Source organism: Pecten maximus, chromosome 16, assembly GCF_902652985.1.
Source record: "Pecten maximus chromosome 16, xPecMax1.1, whole genome shotgun sequence".
Lineage (NCBI taxonomy): Eukaryota > Metazoa > Mollusca > Bivalvia > Pectinida > Pectinidae > Pecten > Pecten maximus.
In genome coordinates this window covers 25,758,717-25,776,771 of record NC_047030.1, presented here as the reverse complement: position 1 = coordinate 25,776,771, position 18,055 = coordinate 25,758,717, and the positions used below count along the sequence as shown (strand labels likewise).

Sequence of the window (18,055 nt, the reverse complement as noted above, 5' to 3'; positions counted from 1 at the left end):
CCATTCAAACATTCATTGTTCCTCAATAAATGTTTTCCCGTGTAAATTCTTAATAAATTTGATTATACCAAATCTTGCTATTAATGAGACAGTTGTCGATTACTCAAAGAGAAATTAAAAACACAAGGTTTCGAGAAATACAAGTTGATGAGGATTATGGGAAATATTTGAGCTCGATATCATAATCTCAATAGAATGTTTGATATTTCCTGATCAGATAAAAAGACATATTTTATGTTTATTTAGAATGCGTTGAGCTTCAGCTGTCACCACTGAAGTTCTTCCTTTTAAAATCTTATTTAACCTTGATTTGACCTTTATTTGTACACCATGTGTCGTCGATGAAGCGGAAGACGCTTACTATTCCGGAACTCATGGTCTTATTCTGATTTCTTCAGGAGTCTTCATTTAATTATTTTGGGTTTTTTTTTATTGTTCATATTTTCCCTCGTCTTATTGATTTTAACTTGTGATTTTGGTTTTGTTTTGGTTTTAATAATTAAAAAAAAAGAATAACAAAAAACAAACTACCTTACTAACATAATCAAGCAAGCCATGATAACAATATTCATTTCCACAGACATATAAACATAGCAAGGCTGCCTCCAATATAAATCATGTTTCTACTTGTATACAGGGGCCTCTCACTCGCAAAACATATACCATACATCTTACAATTTAAACAGTCTGGTGTCCCATGCAAGTAACTTAAATACAAGGTACACAAATCAAATATTGAACATCATACATACAAACATACATACATACACACGCACACAAAGCACGGCATTATTCGGTATTCTTTCTTGCTTTAATTGAAAATATCATCAAGCGAACGTGAAAGAAAACAGTAAGGAATCCATTATTCGTATGTGTTCATCATTGTCCATTTTTTTTGCTTCAGAATTTAAACATTCTACTGAACATGGGTCTGTTAGCCGTGGTATCGATTGCATTCCTAAGCTTTGTTCACATAACAAATGGCGGTAAGTGTTTCCCTCTCTGTATCGTCTGTGTATTCGATACTGTATAATTGGTAATATTCACAAGGATATAATTGCAATTTATTCGCGGTAATTTCATATACCGCGAAAATTAATAACCAGCGATATTTATGTATAATCACAACAGCGAAATATTTCCCTGTGAAATTTAGCAACAATTTGGTATGTATAACAAACTATACGATGTTTTGATGAGTATCAAATCGATTAAATTCGTTTTCTATGCACTCATTAATTACAATTTCAGAAATACAAACTAACCATTACCGGTACCTGTAGTATTACATTTGTATTGTGATCCTGTACGTAATGTGTAGTTATAGTGTTAGTGTATTCCATTTTTCGGCATTTTTCTTATTCGCGATTGTTAAATGGGGAGCAGTTCTTTTTTTCTCCCAGACAGAACAGTCAGTTACGAATTATCGCCAGCGCTATCGGTATTGAACATGCTTTTTTTTCATTCAAGAGATTTTTTTTCTGAGTACATATCCAAGTAGATATTTTTTTCTGAGGAATCGGATTTAGATTTACGTACTTGATATCATCATTTAAGCAAACAACTTTGTGTTTTACAGTGGAATCTTCACTACTAAGCGAAAATGGCAAAACTGAATTCAGGCGTGAATTTTCGGTTTTAATATACATGTACATGAATAACAACTCGACATTTATCCATGTTGTCGATATTGCCAAACACATGTACTGAATATACCCAAAGCTTTATCTACATCAAAACAATGGAAAGCCAAATACATCATCCAGAAATGACCTAAAACAAAAGAAAAAACATGTTTTGCGAACGGTAGAAAATACGCCATTGCTCTTGAGATAATTCTTCATAATCCGATTAATATTCTCGGGCTATATAGGGCCGTGTACCCGAGAACTGGTCTCATTTTGCTAGCTTATATCGACGAGGTAGCACTCTAAAGTAAACAAGACAAACGGCTTTTGCAAAATGGACAGAATTGGTTAGAGCATCCGCGTTATTCACCTGATCTCGCTCCATCAGACCTTCATCTATTTACAAAACTGAAAACAGCTATTTCATGTACCCCAACCCTAACATGCAGTGGATGACTTTCTGAATAGCCAGGAAAAGGAGTTCTATAAAGGTGGCCTTGAGGCCCTTAAACACCACTGGTAAAAGTGTATAGATACTGAAGGGGATTATGTTGATAGTAATGTAACATGTCCGGCAAAATTCAAATCCTTCAATACGAGGCTCACAACGTATCAATCAGCCCTCGTATATAACTGCCTCTTGGTGAGCCACATAACCATACATATTCTCGAGATATGCAATTTATATCTATTATAATAGCATTCTACTACAGGAACTTGTAAATCAAAACAAAAACATTTTATCACAGGTTTCAAGCATACCATCAGGTGAACCTTTTATTAATAAAACATGTGCCTATGACAATTTTGCCCAGCATACTCATAACAATTTTTTTTAATTGCAGAATTTTGCTCCCATCACCTGATTACTGGTCCAAAGGGAGTTGAGGACTCCTCCTTGTCCGCTTCAAGTCAATCATCGTTTGGCAATGGCCGGATTCCTAGCATACGGATGACGTCACCGACAGGTTTTGGCTGGATGCCGGCACATGTAAGGAAGGATGAGTATATTCAGGTAACAGTAATTTATGGTTATTTGATATAGGTTAAGGTTTGGTTTGCATTGGTTATTGTCCTATAAACAAATATCGTCATTATATTGGTGATGTACAGTATTTGCTACAATTAATTTCGCTGTTGCAATTCAAACATAAAACCCAGGAATTTTCACTTTATCAACGGATAAGTGATTTTACAAAAATGTAGTTGAACTGCTATCAGTAGGAATAATAGTAAAGGTTTAAAAGATACACTATTACAGCTGACTTAAAATCTATTGCATCTCATCATTCGGATTTTTGCAAGTTTTGACCTTTTGTTTAGTATCCTCCTAAGGGGCCTATTGGCTATATAGGGAATTCGCTCAATAATTTAGATATAAACATTGTAACATAGTGCCCTCTCCTATATACGTATATGTACATGTACATTATAGGAACTTTATGTTCATAGTGCCTTGCACCTGTTGTGGCCCTAGCATTACTGGCGACACCTTAACAGACAAACCGTCTCCATGGTGCCAATATATTGTTTGTCGTTAGTACAATCCTTACCAATGGCTATGTCTTCGGTTAAATTGTCCAGCGTTTATACGTTTTTCTTATTAAATACAAGTTAAGGGAAAACAAACAATGGATCAGGACATGGGAAAGATTACGCGTCATAATCAACGGGAAGCGCTTGGCTAAATAAAATGGTCATGCATGGAATCGAACATTTATTATAACGATGCAAGTAAATTGCTGGCATTCAGATGGGCCCTTTTGCAAATTTTCCATTCAAAAGCTTCCCTGAATATAAAATAAACGTCAATCATGCTACTACAGTTTAACTAAGATATCTTTTTAATTACCGGTTACCGATAAATAGTAAATGTTTGAGGGTAACACCACCTTCTAGATAGCCGGGGAAACTAATATCGTTGAGAGTTAGCCATTGCCTATCTATAGATGGCAATATTTGGCTGTGGTCCAACAGCCCCGAGAGGCGGTCAAAATGGCGTGGTATATGCGACCAGTTGTAACTCGTCAAGCCTTTGGTTAAAGTCACATTTTTTTATCGAAATTACGCGATCCAGATGGATGGATGGTTGAGAAATCAATTTTGGCTTTTCATCTACTGTTTATATGTTTTGCATATGTTCTTTTAGCGATGGAATAAACGGAATTTTGAAATGAAATTTCAGAAATTACTTGTTGATTGCATCACGTTAGGAAAGAAATTGCATCCGTTAATTTATCAGCGGGCCTGACTTTCTACCGGGCTTGACTATCTGCAGGGGTTAGCTATATGCTGTGGCCGCCTATATGTGGGTTTTTGTTACACTAAAAGTGAAAAATAATGGGTAAACTGTGTTTCTTGTTTCCTCATCAATTTCATAAAAATATCGAAAGTAAAACTTTAGAATATAGTACGTTTGTATGTTTCTGTTCTTTAAAAAAAAGATATGTTTTCTATGTTCACTCCGAGCACTAAGTCCGACCTTGTTGATAAAAGATCTGCAATGTCGCTAAACCCATTAATAAAGTTTACTGCGCAACTGTATTTAGATCAATAATACTATGTCTGATTGACATGCCCTTTATATATAACAATATACACACATGGATACAATCGGCGTATTAACTGTGGGTTAACTGCTGGCGCGGATTATTTGAAATGATATATCTCTGCCTTATTTTCCATCCCGAGGGCTATACCCAGGTGTTGATAATACCAGGAGTTTTCACTGTTTGCCTTTTTTCAGATTGACTTCCAGGAAACCTCAGCTATATTGGCTATCGTCTCTAGAGGGAAAGGATCGAGTGACCAGTACATCACATCCTTCACTGTGTCCAGTAGTCAGGATGGCGTCATTTGGGATCCTATTGAAGACGACAATGGGACAGTACAGGTATATGGAATTGTTCTTCATTGTTATGATTTATGAACTACATCAACATAAGTCATAGTACTAAGTATTTTATAAATGATCTAATGTAAAAGCACGTTGTCCTCCAATAATCACCTTTATGTTTGCTTATATTTGAATTGTTGTGAAGAAGCAATTTGTTATCTGATAATTGCGATCATTACAAAACACTGAATTCGTACCAATATTCTTAAGTGACGCATTGTAGAAGATAATCATGGATATATCAAGCCTGAATTAACACGTATTTCAATAATAATTGCAACATGAACATTTTAGTTTGAAGGTATGTAAAGCGAATATGAAACGGAATGAATGAACTCGACTGGATTTTTTTCTGTTGATTTTAGATTTTCAATTGGAGCACTGACGATACCTCCAATGTCACGAATAAATTCCAGAAACCAATTATCGCAAAATATTTTCGAGTTGCGATACAGACCTGGAATAAATACCCAGTTTTGAGAATGGAGCTCATCGGGTGTGTTTATAACAAACATACGTATATATGATACAATTATTTTTTTGAATGTTGATAGACAGCATCGTATTATTACACCTACTAGGCACAACTGCTACCAAATTATTATGATCTTTTCAACTTAAACCCTAGACAGAAAGAAAAATATCGGTATGTCTTCCCCAAATCGGTATACTGACCTCGTCAACACTTTACCCTAATTGCTCTGGATGGCATGGGACGGGTCTCTCATAAGTTATTTAGTGATGTCGTCACCAACTACTACAAGGAGGCTCCGCCACAAAATGAACCTTACTGTTCACGGGGCGATAAATCCAGCAAAGAAACAAACAAACAAACAAGTACCAATTCAGACTGATTATTGGTATCATATATGTACTTTCATTATCATTTTAACAGTCTATGCTTGAATAATTTTCGCTACAGTTTGATGGCAGGTATTTGCGACACTGATAATATGTTATATTCATGGCAGACCACATGCAGATTTCTGGACTGTTGTTTGCAATGGCAATATAATTGCTGATTCTATATAATATATGCATCTATGATGTTGTAAATAAGCTTGAATAGTTTAAATATCAAGTACAGTATAGTGTTCATCAGTTATAATATGCTCAGTATCATAATTTTATTGTCATTTGCTACGTTGTCATTATGACTTATATGTTCTGTTTTTATATTTCTAATAAAATCGACGGACAACGAATTTGTTGCAAACATCATTAACTACACGGAGTTAGATATTTCATTTTATAAATACATTATTTTGTACGTCGCGATTAAAAAAAATATGTCATTTCCTATAGACAATACAAAACACAAATAACCAAATGGCGTTATAAATTTGTGATGCTTTGAACTTTTCCATACTCAAATGAACTAATCATTGTAAGTAAAATGTCCCTTATTGTTAGCTGTAATCTCATTTTATATGCAATCTTATATTAGCTCTAATCTTATCTTAGTGGTCATCCTATTTTAGCAGTAATATTAGGTTAGAAATCATCTTATTTTACCTTGTTTCGCGCATGCAGCATTTCGCTAAATCATCATCGCTCTATTTTCAGAGTCAGCGTTGCGCTTATATGTTTGGTTTTGGAAATGCACTAAACTTTTAATGCGCTAAAAGGAGTATGCTTACAGTATATGGATTTATATAAATGATAATACAAGGAATTGTTAACAGTGACTCGGGACTAATTAACTTAAGTACAATGTTAATTTGACAGTACAACACTGTCGATAACCTAAAAATAAAATAAACCACGGCTTATATTGAATTCCATTGACATTGATTTTGAACAAAACTACAATAATTTTCGCTATAATTTTGTCACTAAATATGACGCGAAATTAAAAAATATAAATAGATGTCTAGATGAGTTTACTGCATACAGTTTAGATGTGGATGCGCGAAATTGTATACCAACGATCTAGGTCCAAATGGGGTAACCGCGAGATATTAGCTTTACGATAACTAAAAACTTTAGAGTAACTGAAAAGATTCTTACACTTTATAATGACAAAGAAATTGCTTTGCTGTTTTTAAATTTTATTTTAGCATCTCATGTAGACATCGGTCTTTTTTTATTCATCTGTATGTTATCTTTAAACACATTTGAATAAAAGTCATGAAATATCTGTGTTGTATATGTTCCTTTAGAAGAGTATAACGAACCAAAATGTATATCTGTTCTATATATTCATTTGTATGCTATGGTGCTTTCCAAACGTGATTGATCTTTTTTTCTAAACTTCAGGGATGGGACTGAACTATTCTTATCTTGCATTAATGGGATGAATTGTAATACACACATAATCAGAATTATCACAAACAATCAGAGAATCTTGGAAAGCACAAACAATCAGAGGGTCAGAGTTAGCACAATCAGATAATCAAAATCTGCAAAAATAATCATAGAATCAAAATCAGTAACAATAATCAGAGAATCAGAATGAGGAGAAACAATCAGGGAATCAAAATTAGCACAAATATTCATAGAATTAGACAAACGGAGGGCAAAATATAAACACAATATGTATTTACACGGATACCACTAACAATACTAGGTGAAGAAGACCAGGTATCCCGGAAGGGTAAGCATCTTATGTTCCATGGACGACACCGTTATGTTGATAGTTATCAGTTAGAATGTGGTTGATTTGGGAATTATCTGTAGCTACCTGGTAGCAATGTGTCATTCCATATTCAGTTAAATTTTGTTCTGACACGTTGTCTAACGTTGGAGTATTGATCATATCCCAGTTGCTTCCAGAAACGGAGACAGTAATCGTTTCTTTTGAACAACAGTTATAAATTTTCTTATGGGCATTTTTCCAGGAGACTATATCTCATTGAACATATTAGTGCCTGAAGAACGATACACATTTTGGCCTAAATATAATACGTATTGTGACATTACCTGCAATACACTATATAAACTTACTCAGAAATCAATTATTTAGTGTCACCTCGATGATTTTTTTAGTTCTGCGAGTTATCTTCCTTTACACTGATTTCGTCCTTGAAAGGAACTCTCGTAGAAATGTTTACAACAGAGTATAATTCAAATCATTATGTTAACTTCATCAGATTATGTTGTTTTCTAGGCACAATTGAGGCCGATAAAATTATTCAATTATGCCAGGCCGCGTCGCCATTCTAGTCACTGGCAGAGTAGGCAAACCTGCAGTTTCATACATTTGCTTGAAATGTATGATATGTTACCATGCTTTTAATTTTATTCAGACATGCGGTATCCCGCGTTCCTTTAGCGACAAAAGCTGGATGGGGCATTCCTTTGTTCGTTGTTAACTAACATGCATTGAGAAATCCTATGACTTGCATAGTGTGGTAAAGATTACTTAATATAATAAGTATACGTAAAATATATTACCTAAGACGGACGGGGCAAGATAACATAAATATATGGTATAAAGGGTATTATAAACAATTGTAAATATGATACATATATACTATAGTAAACAGTTAATTTGTATCAAACATATAGATCCAGGTTAGCCAGGTTCTAATGTATATTTCCAATTAAGTATTATCTATACCACAGGGCGGAAGAGGAATAAAAGTGCTGGAGGTGGTCCTTAACAGAAAAGGAAGAAAGCCGTAGATTCCGGAACCTTCCACTACAGAACGGCGCACGCACGCACGCATGCACGCACGCGCGCGCGCACACACACACACACACACACACACACACACACACACACACACACACACACACAAATAAGGCCGTCTATCCTTCTCTGAATCTTTGGGTAGAACCCATATTGTTAGAGTTAAGGATGATTTAAAAACAAGGATGGGGAGTATGTAGATTTGGTTAGTTTGTTACCAAATTATTAAGGGAATGGAAATGATACACAGAGGCTTTGTCTAGTGGATGTCGAGTTAGTGGTTAAGTCAAAGGGTACAGCCAAAAAGATTGTTGACTTGAGTAAATAAACAGACACTTGCATCTTTTCTGCTGTCTACCCTCAAAAAGTCATGGTATATTTAAATACATACACAGATCTGGAGGGGGAGGGGGTCAAAATTGAAAAGTATTTGGGGTAGGGTTAACAATAAGCTTAATTTACTATCCTTGACTCATCAGGGTTCAAACTCTAAACACAATGTAAATGTCTCTGTGTCAGCACACACTGTTTTAACGTTAAGGGTCAATGAAGTCGCAAGATTTGTACCAATACACACAAGGTCTTACGGCGTAATGGCGGGCACCCTAGCTCCAAATGCTACCTACAAGGGATAGAGGATACAAGTGACCCCTTTAGATATAAAGTAGGAAATTATTCAAACAAAACCCTCAAAAAGACCAAAACAAGCACCCATGAAGTTGTTGGCACCGGAATATATAAATATATTCGGTATTACTGAATATACTGTTGGATATTCTGTTTATTACATTGTATAGCAAAGTTTACCGGGGCAATTGTCATTTTTAAGCAGTGCTTTGATTGGCCAAATCAGAAACAAAATGTTATTTTTCACTAGTGAAAATACCATTTTTGTAAAATGATTAGTTTTCGATATTTCGCTAGTAAAAATGTAACAAAATAGAATATCTTTCCACTCTTGAATGTTGAATTGGCTTAGAAGCCTGTATATAAAGTAAAAACTGTATATATCACCATATACACAAACAGGGAGTATACTAAGTATGGGATATTTACCAAAACAAGTTTAGTTTTAAGTATACAATTAAAAGAAAGTAGTGTCATCAACGATCTGCTAAGCTGCTGCATAGTCGACAAGCAGGAAATGGAAATGTGCGGTAATAAAGACAACGACCAACATCTTTTAGCCTCGAGATAATATGAATATGTTTAATATACATAAAAAAAATCATGTTGAAAAGAGTTAACAATTACAAGGTCTGATTCAATTCAAATTATTCAATTTTCAAAAAATTATTGTCCACAATATTTAAGCGTACTATGAGCATCAAGTCAAAGTAGACTACGTTCAAAGGTGAAGTTGTAGAGTTTCAACAGCATTTTTAACAATACAGATCGGTTTTAGGTATCTAAATATTCATTAATCATATTTTAATATTTAAACAGAATGTACTTCTACTAAAAGAATAGTCAATTTCACGGTTGAAAAAGTGTGACATCAAAGTGTTTTATCAATTACACATATCTTTTTTCAAATGTCAACCGTAAAGCGTAAAGATTACACGTGTTTGCTTAATTGCCGGTAAACACGATGAGGTGTATATACTGTAATTGATTTTTTCCGATAGTATGTAATAAATATTAAAATATATAATCTAAATGGAAATCTTACCTGACAAATAAAACGGATCAATACATGTCTTTACTGCCTTCCAAATACATAGACCCACAAAACAAGTTGTTAATGTTCGAACGGAATACTTATTAGCGTTCCAATAAATATCAAAAAACCGTTTGGTTTTATTTTCACCCGATTTTCTAAATCTTCCTTGCCCATTCGTGCATTGGTGCTCTCATTTTTAAACGTTTATCTCACTTGACTTAAGTTGGTTAGAAACCGATACGGAACATGGTTTGGTTAGCGGATTACAGGTAAAGACTGAGTAAATCTAACCTAGCATATTTTCAAACATTATAAAAGCACGATACTATCAGCTTTACAATTACCACCAAGTAAATCCATACGCTATATATATACTGTGACCGAAACAGCCGGGATTACGAACTACAGTAATGATACAAAACTGCACAGTGTTGGAATTTGATGTAACAACCTAGGGGACGGGACCATTAGTGATGTTAATAATGACAATATATTTTATTTAACTGAGCTGTAAACCAAACATACACAACAGCAGCAGCGCTTAATTAACCACTAACCACACAAATACACTCAGACCGAAGGATGGAACTCAAAGTGTTGCTCCGCTGGAGAATGACCAACTCGCACGATAAAGAACCTCTTAGTTTTCCGATGAAGATAAGGTGCGGTAGATCAATATTTCATGTTTTAAGGTATCTATTTGGTATTAAGATGAATGTCAAAATCCTTGATTGACCAAAATTGCCATGAAAGGAAAGACGACAGTTTTCAAAACTAAAACACTAAAAGGGGTACACGGCCTCTCCCGTAGATTGCTGACGTATTATGTTATTATACCTCATGTGTTAACACTGCCTGTGATTAGCCGAAACGCATCACGTGGAAGGGGGACAAAACATCATATCTCCCTGAGGCGCGTGAGCCAGGGAGACAAATATGATATCTCTTTGGGCCGCGTGCCCACATGCCGACCCCCATATTCTGTTGAGAGGAGTTGTCTCCCTTCCAGTTATTTACAATTGGCAGACGAACAGAAACGCAAACGTATTCCTGCAGTTGAAGAAGCAGAAATGGATAAAATTCTACAAAACAGGATTGCTCAGAACACGAAAATATTAACAAATGTACACGCCAACTGTTTCCAAGAGTTCCTAAAAGAAACTGTCAATAACACATTGACTTGGAATCGTATCAATTGAGCGACCAGGATCACAGGGGTTTGTGATAAAAATGATATTTCATATCTTCAGTTTATTTTTGAGTATCATCATTACTGATTATTTTTCGGTATAATAAACAATTTATGGCCCTGGAAACAGGGTACATTTGTAATATGAAGGTTTGTTTACCCTCAGCTCTCATATTTCCCTCGGGCAAGCCCTAAGCAAGCAGGAAATGAAAATGTGCGGTAATAAAGACAACGACCAACATCTTTTAGCCTCGAGATAATATAAATATGTTTAATAAACATAAAAAAATCATGTTGAAAAGAGTAAACAATTACAAGGTCGGATTCAATTCAAATTATTCAATTTTCAAAAAAATATTGTCCACAATATTTAAGCGTACTATGAGCATCAAGTCAAAGTAGACTACGTTCAAAGGTGAAGTTGTAGAGTTTCAACAGCATTTTTAACGATACAGATCGGTTTTAGGTATCTAAATATTCATTAATCATATTTTAATATTTAAACAGAATGTACTTCTACTAAAAGAATAGTCAATTTCACGGTTGAAAAAGTGTGACATCAAAGTGTTTTATCAATTACACATATCTTTTTTCAAATGTCAACCGTAAAGAGTAAAGATTACACGTGTTTGCTTAATTGCCGGTAAACACGATGAGGTGTATATACTGTAATTGATTTTTTCCGATAGTATGTAATAAATATTAAAATATATAATCTAAATGGAAATCTTACCTGACAAATAAAACGGATCAATACATGTCTTTACTGCCTTCCAAATACATAGACCCACAAAACAAGTTGTTAATGTTCGAACGGAATACTTAATTAGCGTTCCAATAAATATTAAAAACGTTTGGTTTGATTTTCACCCGATTTTCTAAATCTTCCTTGCCCATTCGTGCATTGGTGCTCTCATTTTTAAACGTTTATCTCACTTGAGTTAAGTTGGTTAGAAACCGCCCCGGAACATGGTTTGGTTAGCGGATTACAGGTAAAGACTGAGTAAATCTAACCTAGCATATTTTCAAACATTATAAAAGCACGATACTATCAGCTTTACAATTACCACCAAGTAAATCCATACGCTATATATATACTGTGACCGAAACAGCCGGGATTACGAACTACAGTAATGATACAAAGCTGCAGTGTTGGAATTTGATGTAACAACCTAGGGGACGGGACCATTAGTGATGTTAATAATGACAATATATTTTATTTAACTGAGCTGTAAACCAAACATACACAACAGCAGCAGCTCTTAATTAACCACTAACCACACAAATACACTCAGACCGAAGGATGGAACTCAAAGTGTTGCTCCGCTGGAGAATGACCAACTCGCACGATAAAGAACCTCTTAGTTTTCCGATGAAGATAAGGTGCGGTAGATCAATATTTCATGTTTTAAGGTATCTATTTGGTATTAAGATGAATGTCAAAATCCTTGATTGACCAAAATTGCCATGAAAGGAAAGACGACAGTTTTCAAAACTACAACACTAAAAGGGGTACACGGCCTCTCCCGTAGATTGCTGACGTATTATGTTATTATACCTCATGTGTTAACACTGCCTGTGATTAGCCGAAACGCATCACGTGGAAGGGGGACAAAACATCATTTCTCCCTGAGGCGCGTGAGCCAGGGAGACAAATGTGATATCTCTTTGGGCCGCGTGCCCCCATGCCGACCCCCATATTCTGTTGCGAGGAGTTGTCTCACTTCCAGTTATTTACAATTGGCAGACGAACAGAAACGGAAACGTATTCCTACAGTCGAAGAAGCAGAAATGGATAAACTTCTACAAAACAGGATTGCTCAGAACACGAAAATATTGACAAATGTACACGCCAACTGTTTCCAAGAGTTTCTAAAAGAAACTGTCAATACCACCTTGACTTGGAATCGTATCAATTGAGCGACCAGGATCACAGGGGTTTGTGATAAAAATGATATTTCATATCTTCAGTTTATTTTTGAGTATCATCATTACTGATTATTTTTCGGTATAATAAACAATTTATGGCCCTGGAAACAGGGTACATTTGTAATATGAAGGTTTGTTTACCTTCAGCTCTCATATTTCCCTCGGGCAAGTCCTCGGGAAATATGAGAGCTGAGGGTAAACAAACCTTCATATTACCCTGTATCCATGGCCATAAATACATAACATTAAATGTATGCTTCACCGCTTTGCCATTAGGACTAAACAACATAAAGTATATGAAAAGCATTGGCACAAAATATAGCAGACCAAACTAATGCATCGGTGACCTATATATATACTAGCGAAAAAAAGAAACGCAACTGCCACGAAATTTGACATTTTTACTGTCCACGCTGTTAGAATTCTTTTCCCCATATTAACATTTTCAGAAATTCATATCCTGCAGACATACCTTTTTTATCCGGATAAGTACCGTTTATATTACATCTCGGACGTATATAAATGTAACTGTATTTCTTACCACGTGTTGTCACTTTAAGCGGACTACTTGTTCATGCTATGCCTATTCCTATTGAATTGTTGAAATTGAAATTGAAGTCGAGTCGGAACCTCTTCCGGCAGCTCACCTGTTCACTTAGATATAGCACCGGTTATAGAGATTAGTGCACAACTAGAAGTATACATGTAATGCGTAGCACTTCCGTACTATTTTGTTGAAAGCAAAGGATAGTACTATTAAAGGGATCCCCAGTGATAACAGTTTTACCTCTGATATTTATAAACTTCCGTAAGGTTAGTAATCGGTTTCCCCCACAAATGCATAGAATGTGATCGAACGCCTTGACGCAAACAATACGACATTATGTCATACAAACAATTTGCATATCAAACGCTGACGTGTTTGCTATTCCATGTATAGATTGTTTTAATATACGCTAATATATCTGGGTTGCGAGTTCGAAACCTGCGTGGGGCAGATGCCATGTACTAACTGTAGGCCGGTGGTTTTTCTCCGGGTACTCCGGCTTTCCTCCACCGCCAAAACCTGGCACGTCCTTAAATGACCATGGCTGTTAAAAGGACGTTAAACACTAACAAACCAAACCAAAGCCCATATATTCAGTCATGTTTTTAGTGTTTCTTTGAAATTCTATTCAGTTTTCCGTAAACGCAGTCGTACGAACCGGATGAATGTGACCAGATCGGGCAATACGATGACCATACAGACAAGTACAAGAATAAGTAATCCGGCGGATCCAATGACTTGTGAAGATAATCTGCCGTCCCTCGCACTAAGTAGTTTCCTTTTAAAGGACGAAGTGGCCTTTTTATGGACCAATAATTTTTCTTGAAGTTCCAGGATGAGATTTTCAATGGATTTGTTCATATACTTCAACGATGCATTAGTGTTGTGACATTGACAAGAATGACAAGTTGTATTGAAATGGTCCGACGGAGCAGCCTCTGTCGTACTTGTGGAAGTAGTATCTTCATTGGTGGTTTGATCTCCGACCGGAACACCTGTAAAAAGGAATATTGTTTATATAAAGCATATGACCAAATGATATAAATATATTGGTCATAATTCAGATATCATGTCACTTCCTTTTTTTCTAAAAACAAAAATAAACGAAAGTGGATATAGCGAGTTGAAGACAAGGATGTACTTTCTATTTACAAGAGGAACCTAATCGAGGTGCAAGGACATGTGTTGTTGGAGTTTAATAAAACAGAATTAATTTCAAGTTCATAAAATATAATGGAATATCGAGCACATACATACATGGTAAGGTTAAACAATTACTCAACTTATTGTACTATTGATTAATCTGGGATGTACTATACATTTCCATTTTTATTAGATTGATGATTTTAATGTTTCATTTTTGTTAGTCTTTTACATTTGGTGTCGTCAGATCATCAACAGATTGCGATCAACGCCAAATTGGTTAATCGAAATGTGCTTGTATACTAAATTTGACACAAACTGTCAACTGGGATCAAATTTCACTATTATTTTGTGACGTTATATGATGCTCTGTTGAGTCAGGTTTCACCCGTGTCGAACAAATATGATGTCCTCACTTTAGTTGAAAGCACTTATTTCGCTACAAAATTTCCAAATTTATTTCCTTTTACCAGTTCAATGCTCTTTTCGTAGTAAAAGGAAAAATTATGTTGCGAGTAGCACGAAATTACAAAAAAAAAAATAATAATAATAATAATAAGACCCTGAGTGAAAGTTACTTTATGCAACTAACCTGTAACAAGGACTTCACAGAGAGTGAGAATTGGTGAACGTCTTTTTAAAATCCGTAAGTAGCGGCCTTCTATCTGCTCGGCACATGTCACGTTAATCAGGTCACCAGCAATGAGTTGTAGTCCGGTGTCTTTGAAACATAACACAGCGTCTCTCAGCTCACCGTTCGGATCAGTGTCGTTCCTCATAGAGACTTCTATCTCGAAACCAGCCAGTCGTTCAGCTGAAAAATATAATGGCAACAAATACTCCTAGAACGATTTTTATCTAATGACTCTCTATGGTATGTGTTAAATGTCTTGTATCACTGTGTTGTTACGTTTTGAAGAGAACTTAAAAAAGCTCTTCCTGATATTCAGTCCTTTTATCATAAGTAACTTAAAAAGTCGAAAAAATATTCCTTGAACACTAACGGTATTATAAAACGATTGCTGTAATATAAGTAAAAAATATCAAAAGCTGGAGCTATAATTTGAAAACAACAGAAAGTATCGATATCAAAATGAACTCGTAAGCAAAATAAGAATGTTTAGGAGACCTTAGGATACTTCAATAAGTACATATTACATACATCGGCATATGTAATACTTTATCATGTATAAACGCACGATATAACACGTAGCATGTCCCGGCATGAACTTCGTAATGATAATTCCAATAACAGAATGCCTTGCACATATGTTCATTAGATATTCGAGTTATTAAATAAGTATGAGTGTTAGAGTATTTAAATGATAAAAGTAAAATATAAAATAGCATATGCTGAATAAATAGCACTTTGGGTATTAATAGTAAAAAAAAACGACATATAATATATTGACAGCCTTCAATAGAAATAGAAAGCTACTTACCGCAGACCAAAACAAACAACAATTATTAAACTTTATCAAACGAAAATACGTCACAACTACTCACCTAATAAAGCCCTGTTGAGAATTGCTACATGAGTGATGGAATATTTCGATCCCAGATCAACCTGCCACCATGGAGACGTATCCTCAACCCCCGTATGGGAGCAGGAACCTGCGCAATACCTAGGATTCAGGATTCCGTCGACAGCTTTCCAAGCTGAGCCGGAAATCCTACTACATTCTCCTTGACCTGTGATATATATAGGTTGAGGATTGGACTGCTGGCTTGTTCATTGCGATATTAGCAAAGCTATGTGTATATGCAGGCACTACAAAATAATGTTAATGACAGATTCATTCAAAGTTTGTCTTAATTGATCCAGAGGCTCATCATAAATGACTTTACGAAAATGAACTACGATAAGACGTTCATAACATGCTTATATTTCATTTATTTGTTTACTACGTTAGTGCTTGACTTCTATATCATATATTGACAACTATCGATACGAGTGCTTAACTTCGGAATCCAATATCGATAACTATTGAAACGATTGCTTGACTTCGATATCAAATATTGACAACTATCGGTACGAGTGCTTGACTTGGATATCAAATATTGACAAGTATTGATACGAGTGCTTGACTTCGAAATCAAATATTGACAAGTATTTATATGAGTGCTTAACTTCGAAATCAAATATTGACAAGTATTTATACGAATACTTGACTTCGAAAACAAATATTGGCAAGTATTTATACGATTGCTTGACTTCGAAATCAAATATTGACAAATATTTATACGAATGCTTCACTTCGATATCAAATATTGAAAACTATTGGTACGAGTGCTTGACTTCGAAATCCAATATCGGCGACTATTTACATATATGTATACGAATGCTTTACTTCAATATCAAATATTATGCATTTATGGCCCTGGATGCAGGGTAATATGATGGTTTTTTTACCCGAAGGTATCATATTTCCCGAGGGCATGCCCGAGGGAAATATGAGAGCTGAGGGTAGACACACTTTCATATTACCCTGCATCCAGGGCTATACATTGTTTATTATACCAAAAACTCTTTGAAACAGTTGGCTTGTACATTTGTTGATATTTTCGTGTTCTGAGAAATCTTGTTTTGCAGAATTTTATCTATTTCTGCTTCTTCGACTGCACGAAAACGTTTGCGTTTCTGTTCGTCTGCCATTTGTAAATAACTGGAAGAGAGACAATTCCTCGCCACAGAATGTTGGGGTCGCCATGGGGGCACGCGGTCCAGGGAGATATGATATCTGTCTCGCTGGCTCACGCGCCCCAGGGAGATATGATGTTTTGTCCCCCTTCCACGTGATGCGTTTCGGCTTATCCCAGGCACCGTTATAAGCAATTATCGATATGATTACTTGACTTCGAAATCCAATATTGGCAACTATACATCCTCCTTATCCAGAGATCAATTTTATATCATCACTTACGAGTCCAAGAACGAGGAAGTGATGTATGATGCAGTGTGCATTCTGGACTCTTTTGTATGTGAGTCTCAATTTTTATTTAAAGTTGCTTTTGTGTTTTGCCTTTTATGGCCATGTTTCGAAGGTTTGGCCACTAGGGTTTTATTTAAAGAACAAATCGCCGTACATTCATTATGTGGTACACGGAAATTGGATAATTTTTCTATGAGTCCTAGTCGTACATTTGGTAAAGAAACAAGAGCACGGAGGCTTCCCTCAGGTGTGAAATGGGGAATGGTAAAGTAACGAGTAGAAAATTAGTTTTATGGTGTTGTCTTTTCTTATGTATAATGATAGTTTTCGATATGAAAAATTGTACGAATTACAATAGTTATGAAATTAAATTTGGTAGATATAAATATACATGTACTTACCATTAATTAACAAGAAAACAATCGATAGCCACAAAGTTGTCCTAAAGCCAACATTGATAGTTCTACGCCCCATGCCTCCTTGTAAGTGTTAG

The 18,055-nt window shown here is 35.4% G+C and overlaps 1 protein-coding gene across 1 annotated transcript; it reads right to left on the bottom strand.

Annotated features, from left to right (window-relative positions):
* Nucleotides 1-11,265: 11,265 nt before the first annotated feature.
* Nucleotides 11,266-16,445, bottom strand: LOC117314832. Its single transcript, XM_033868938.1, has 3 exons — nt 16,136-16,445; nt 15,222-15,443; nt 11,266-14,481 (listed from the first exon to the last, which is right to left on the bottom strand). Exons 2-3 carry the CDS (start codon nt 15,406-15,408, stop codon nt 14,111-14,113), a joined length of 558 nt encoding a protein of 185 aa, XP_033724829.1. The 5' UTR covers nt 15,409-15,443; nt 16,136-16,445; the 3' UTR covers nt 11,266-14,110.
* Between the last annotated feature and the right edge of the window lie 1,610 nt (nt 16,446-18,055).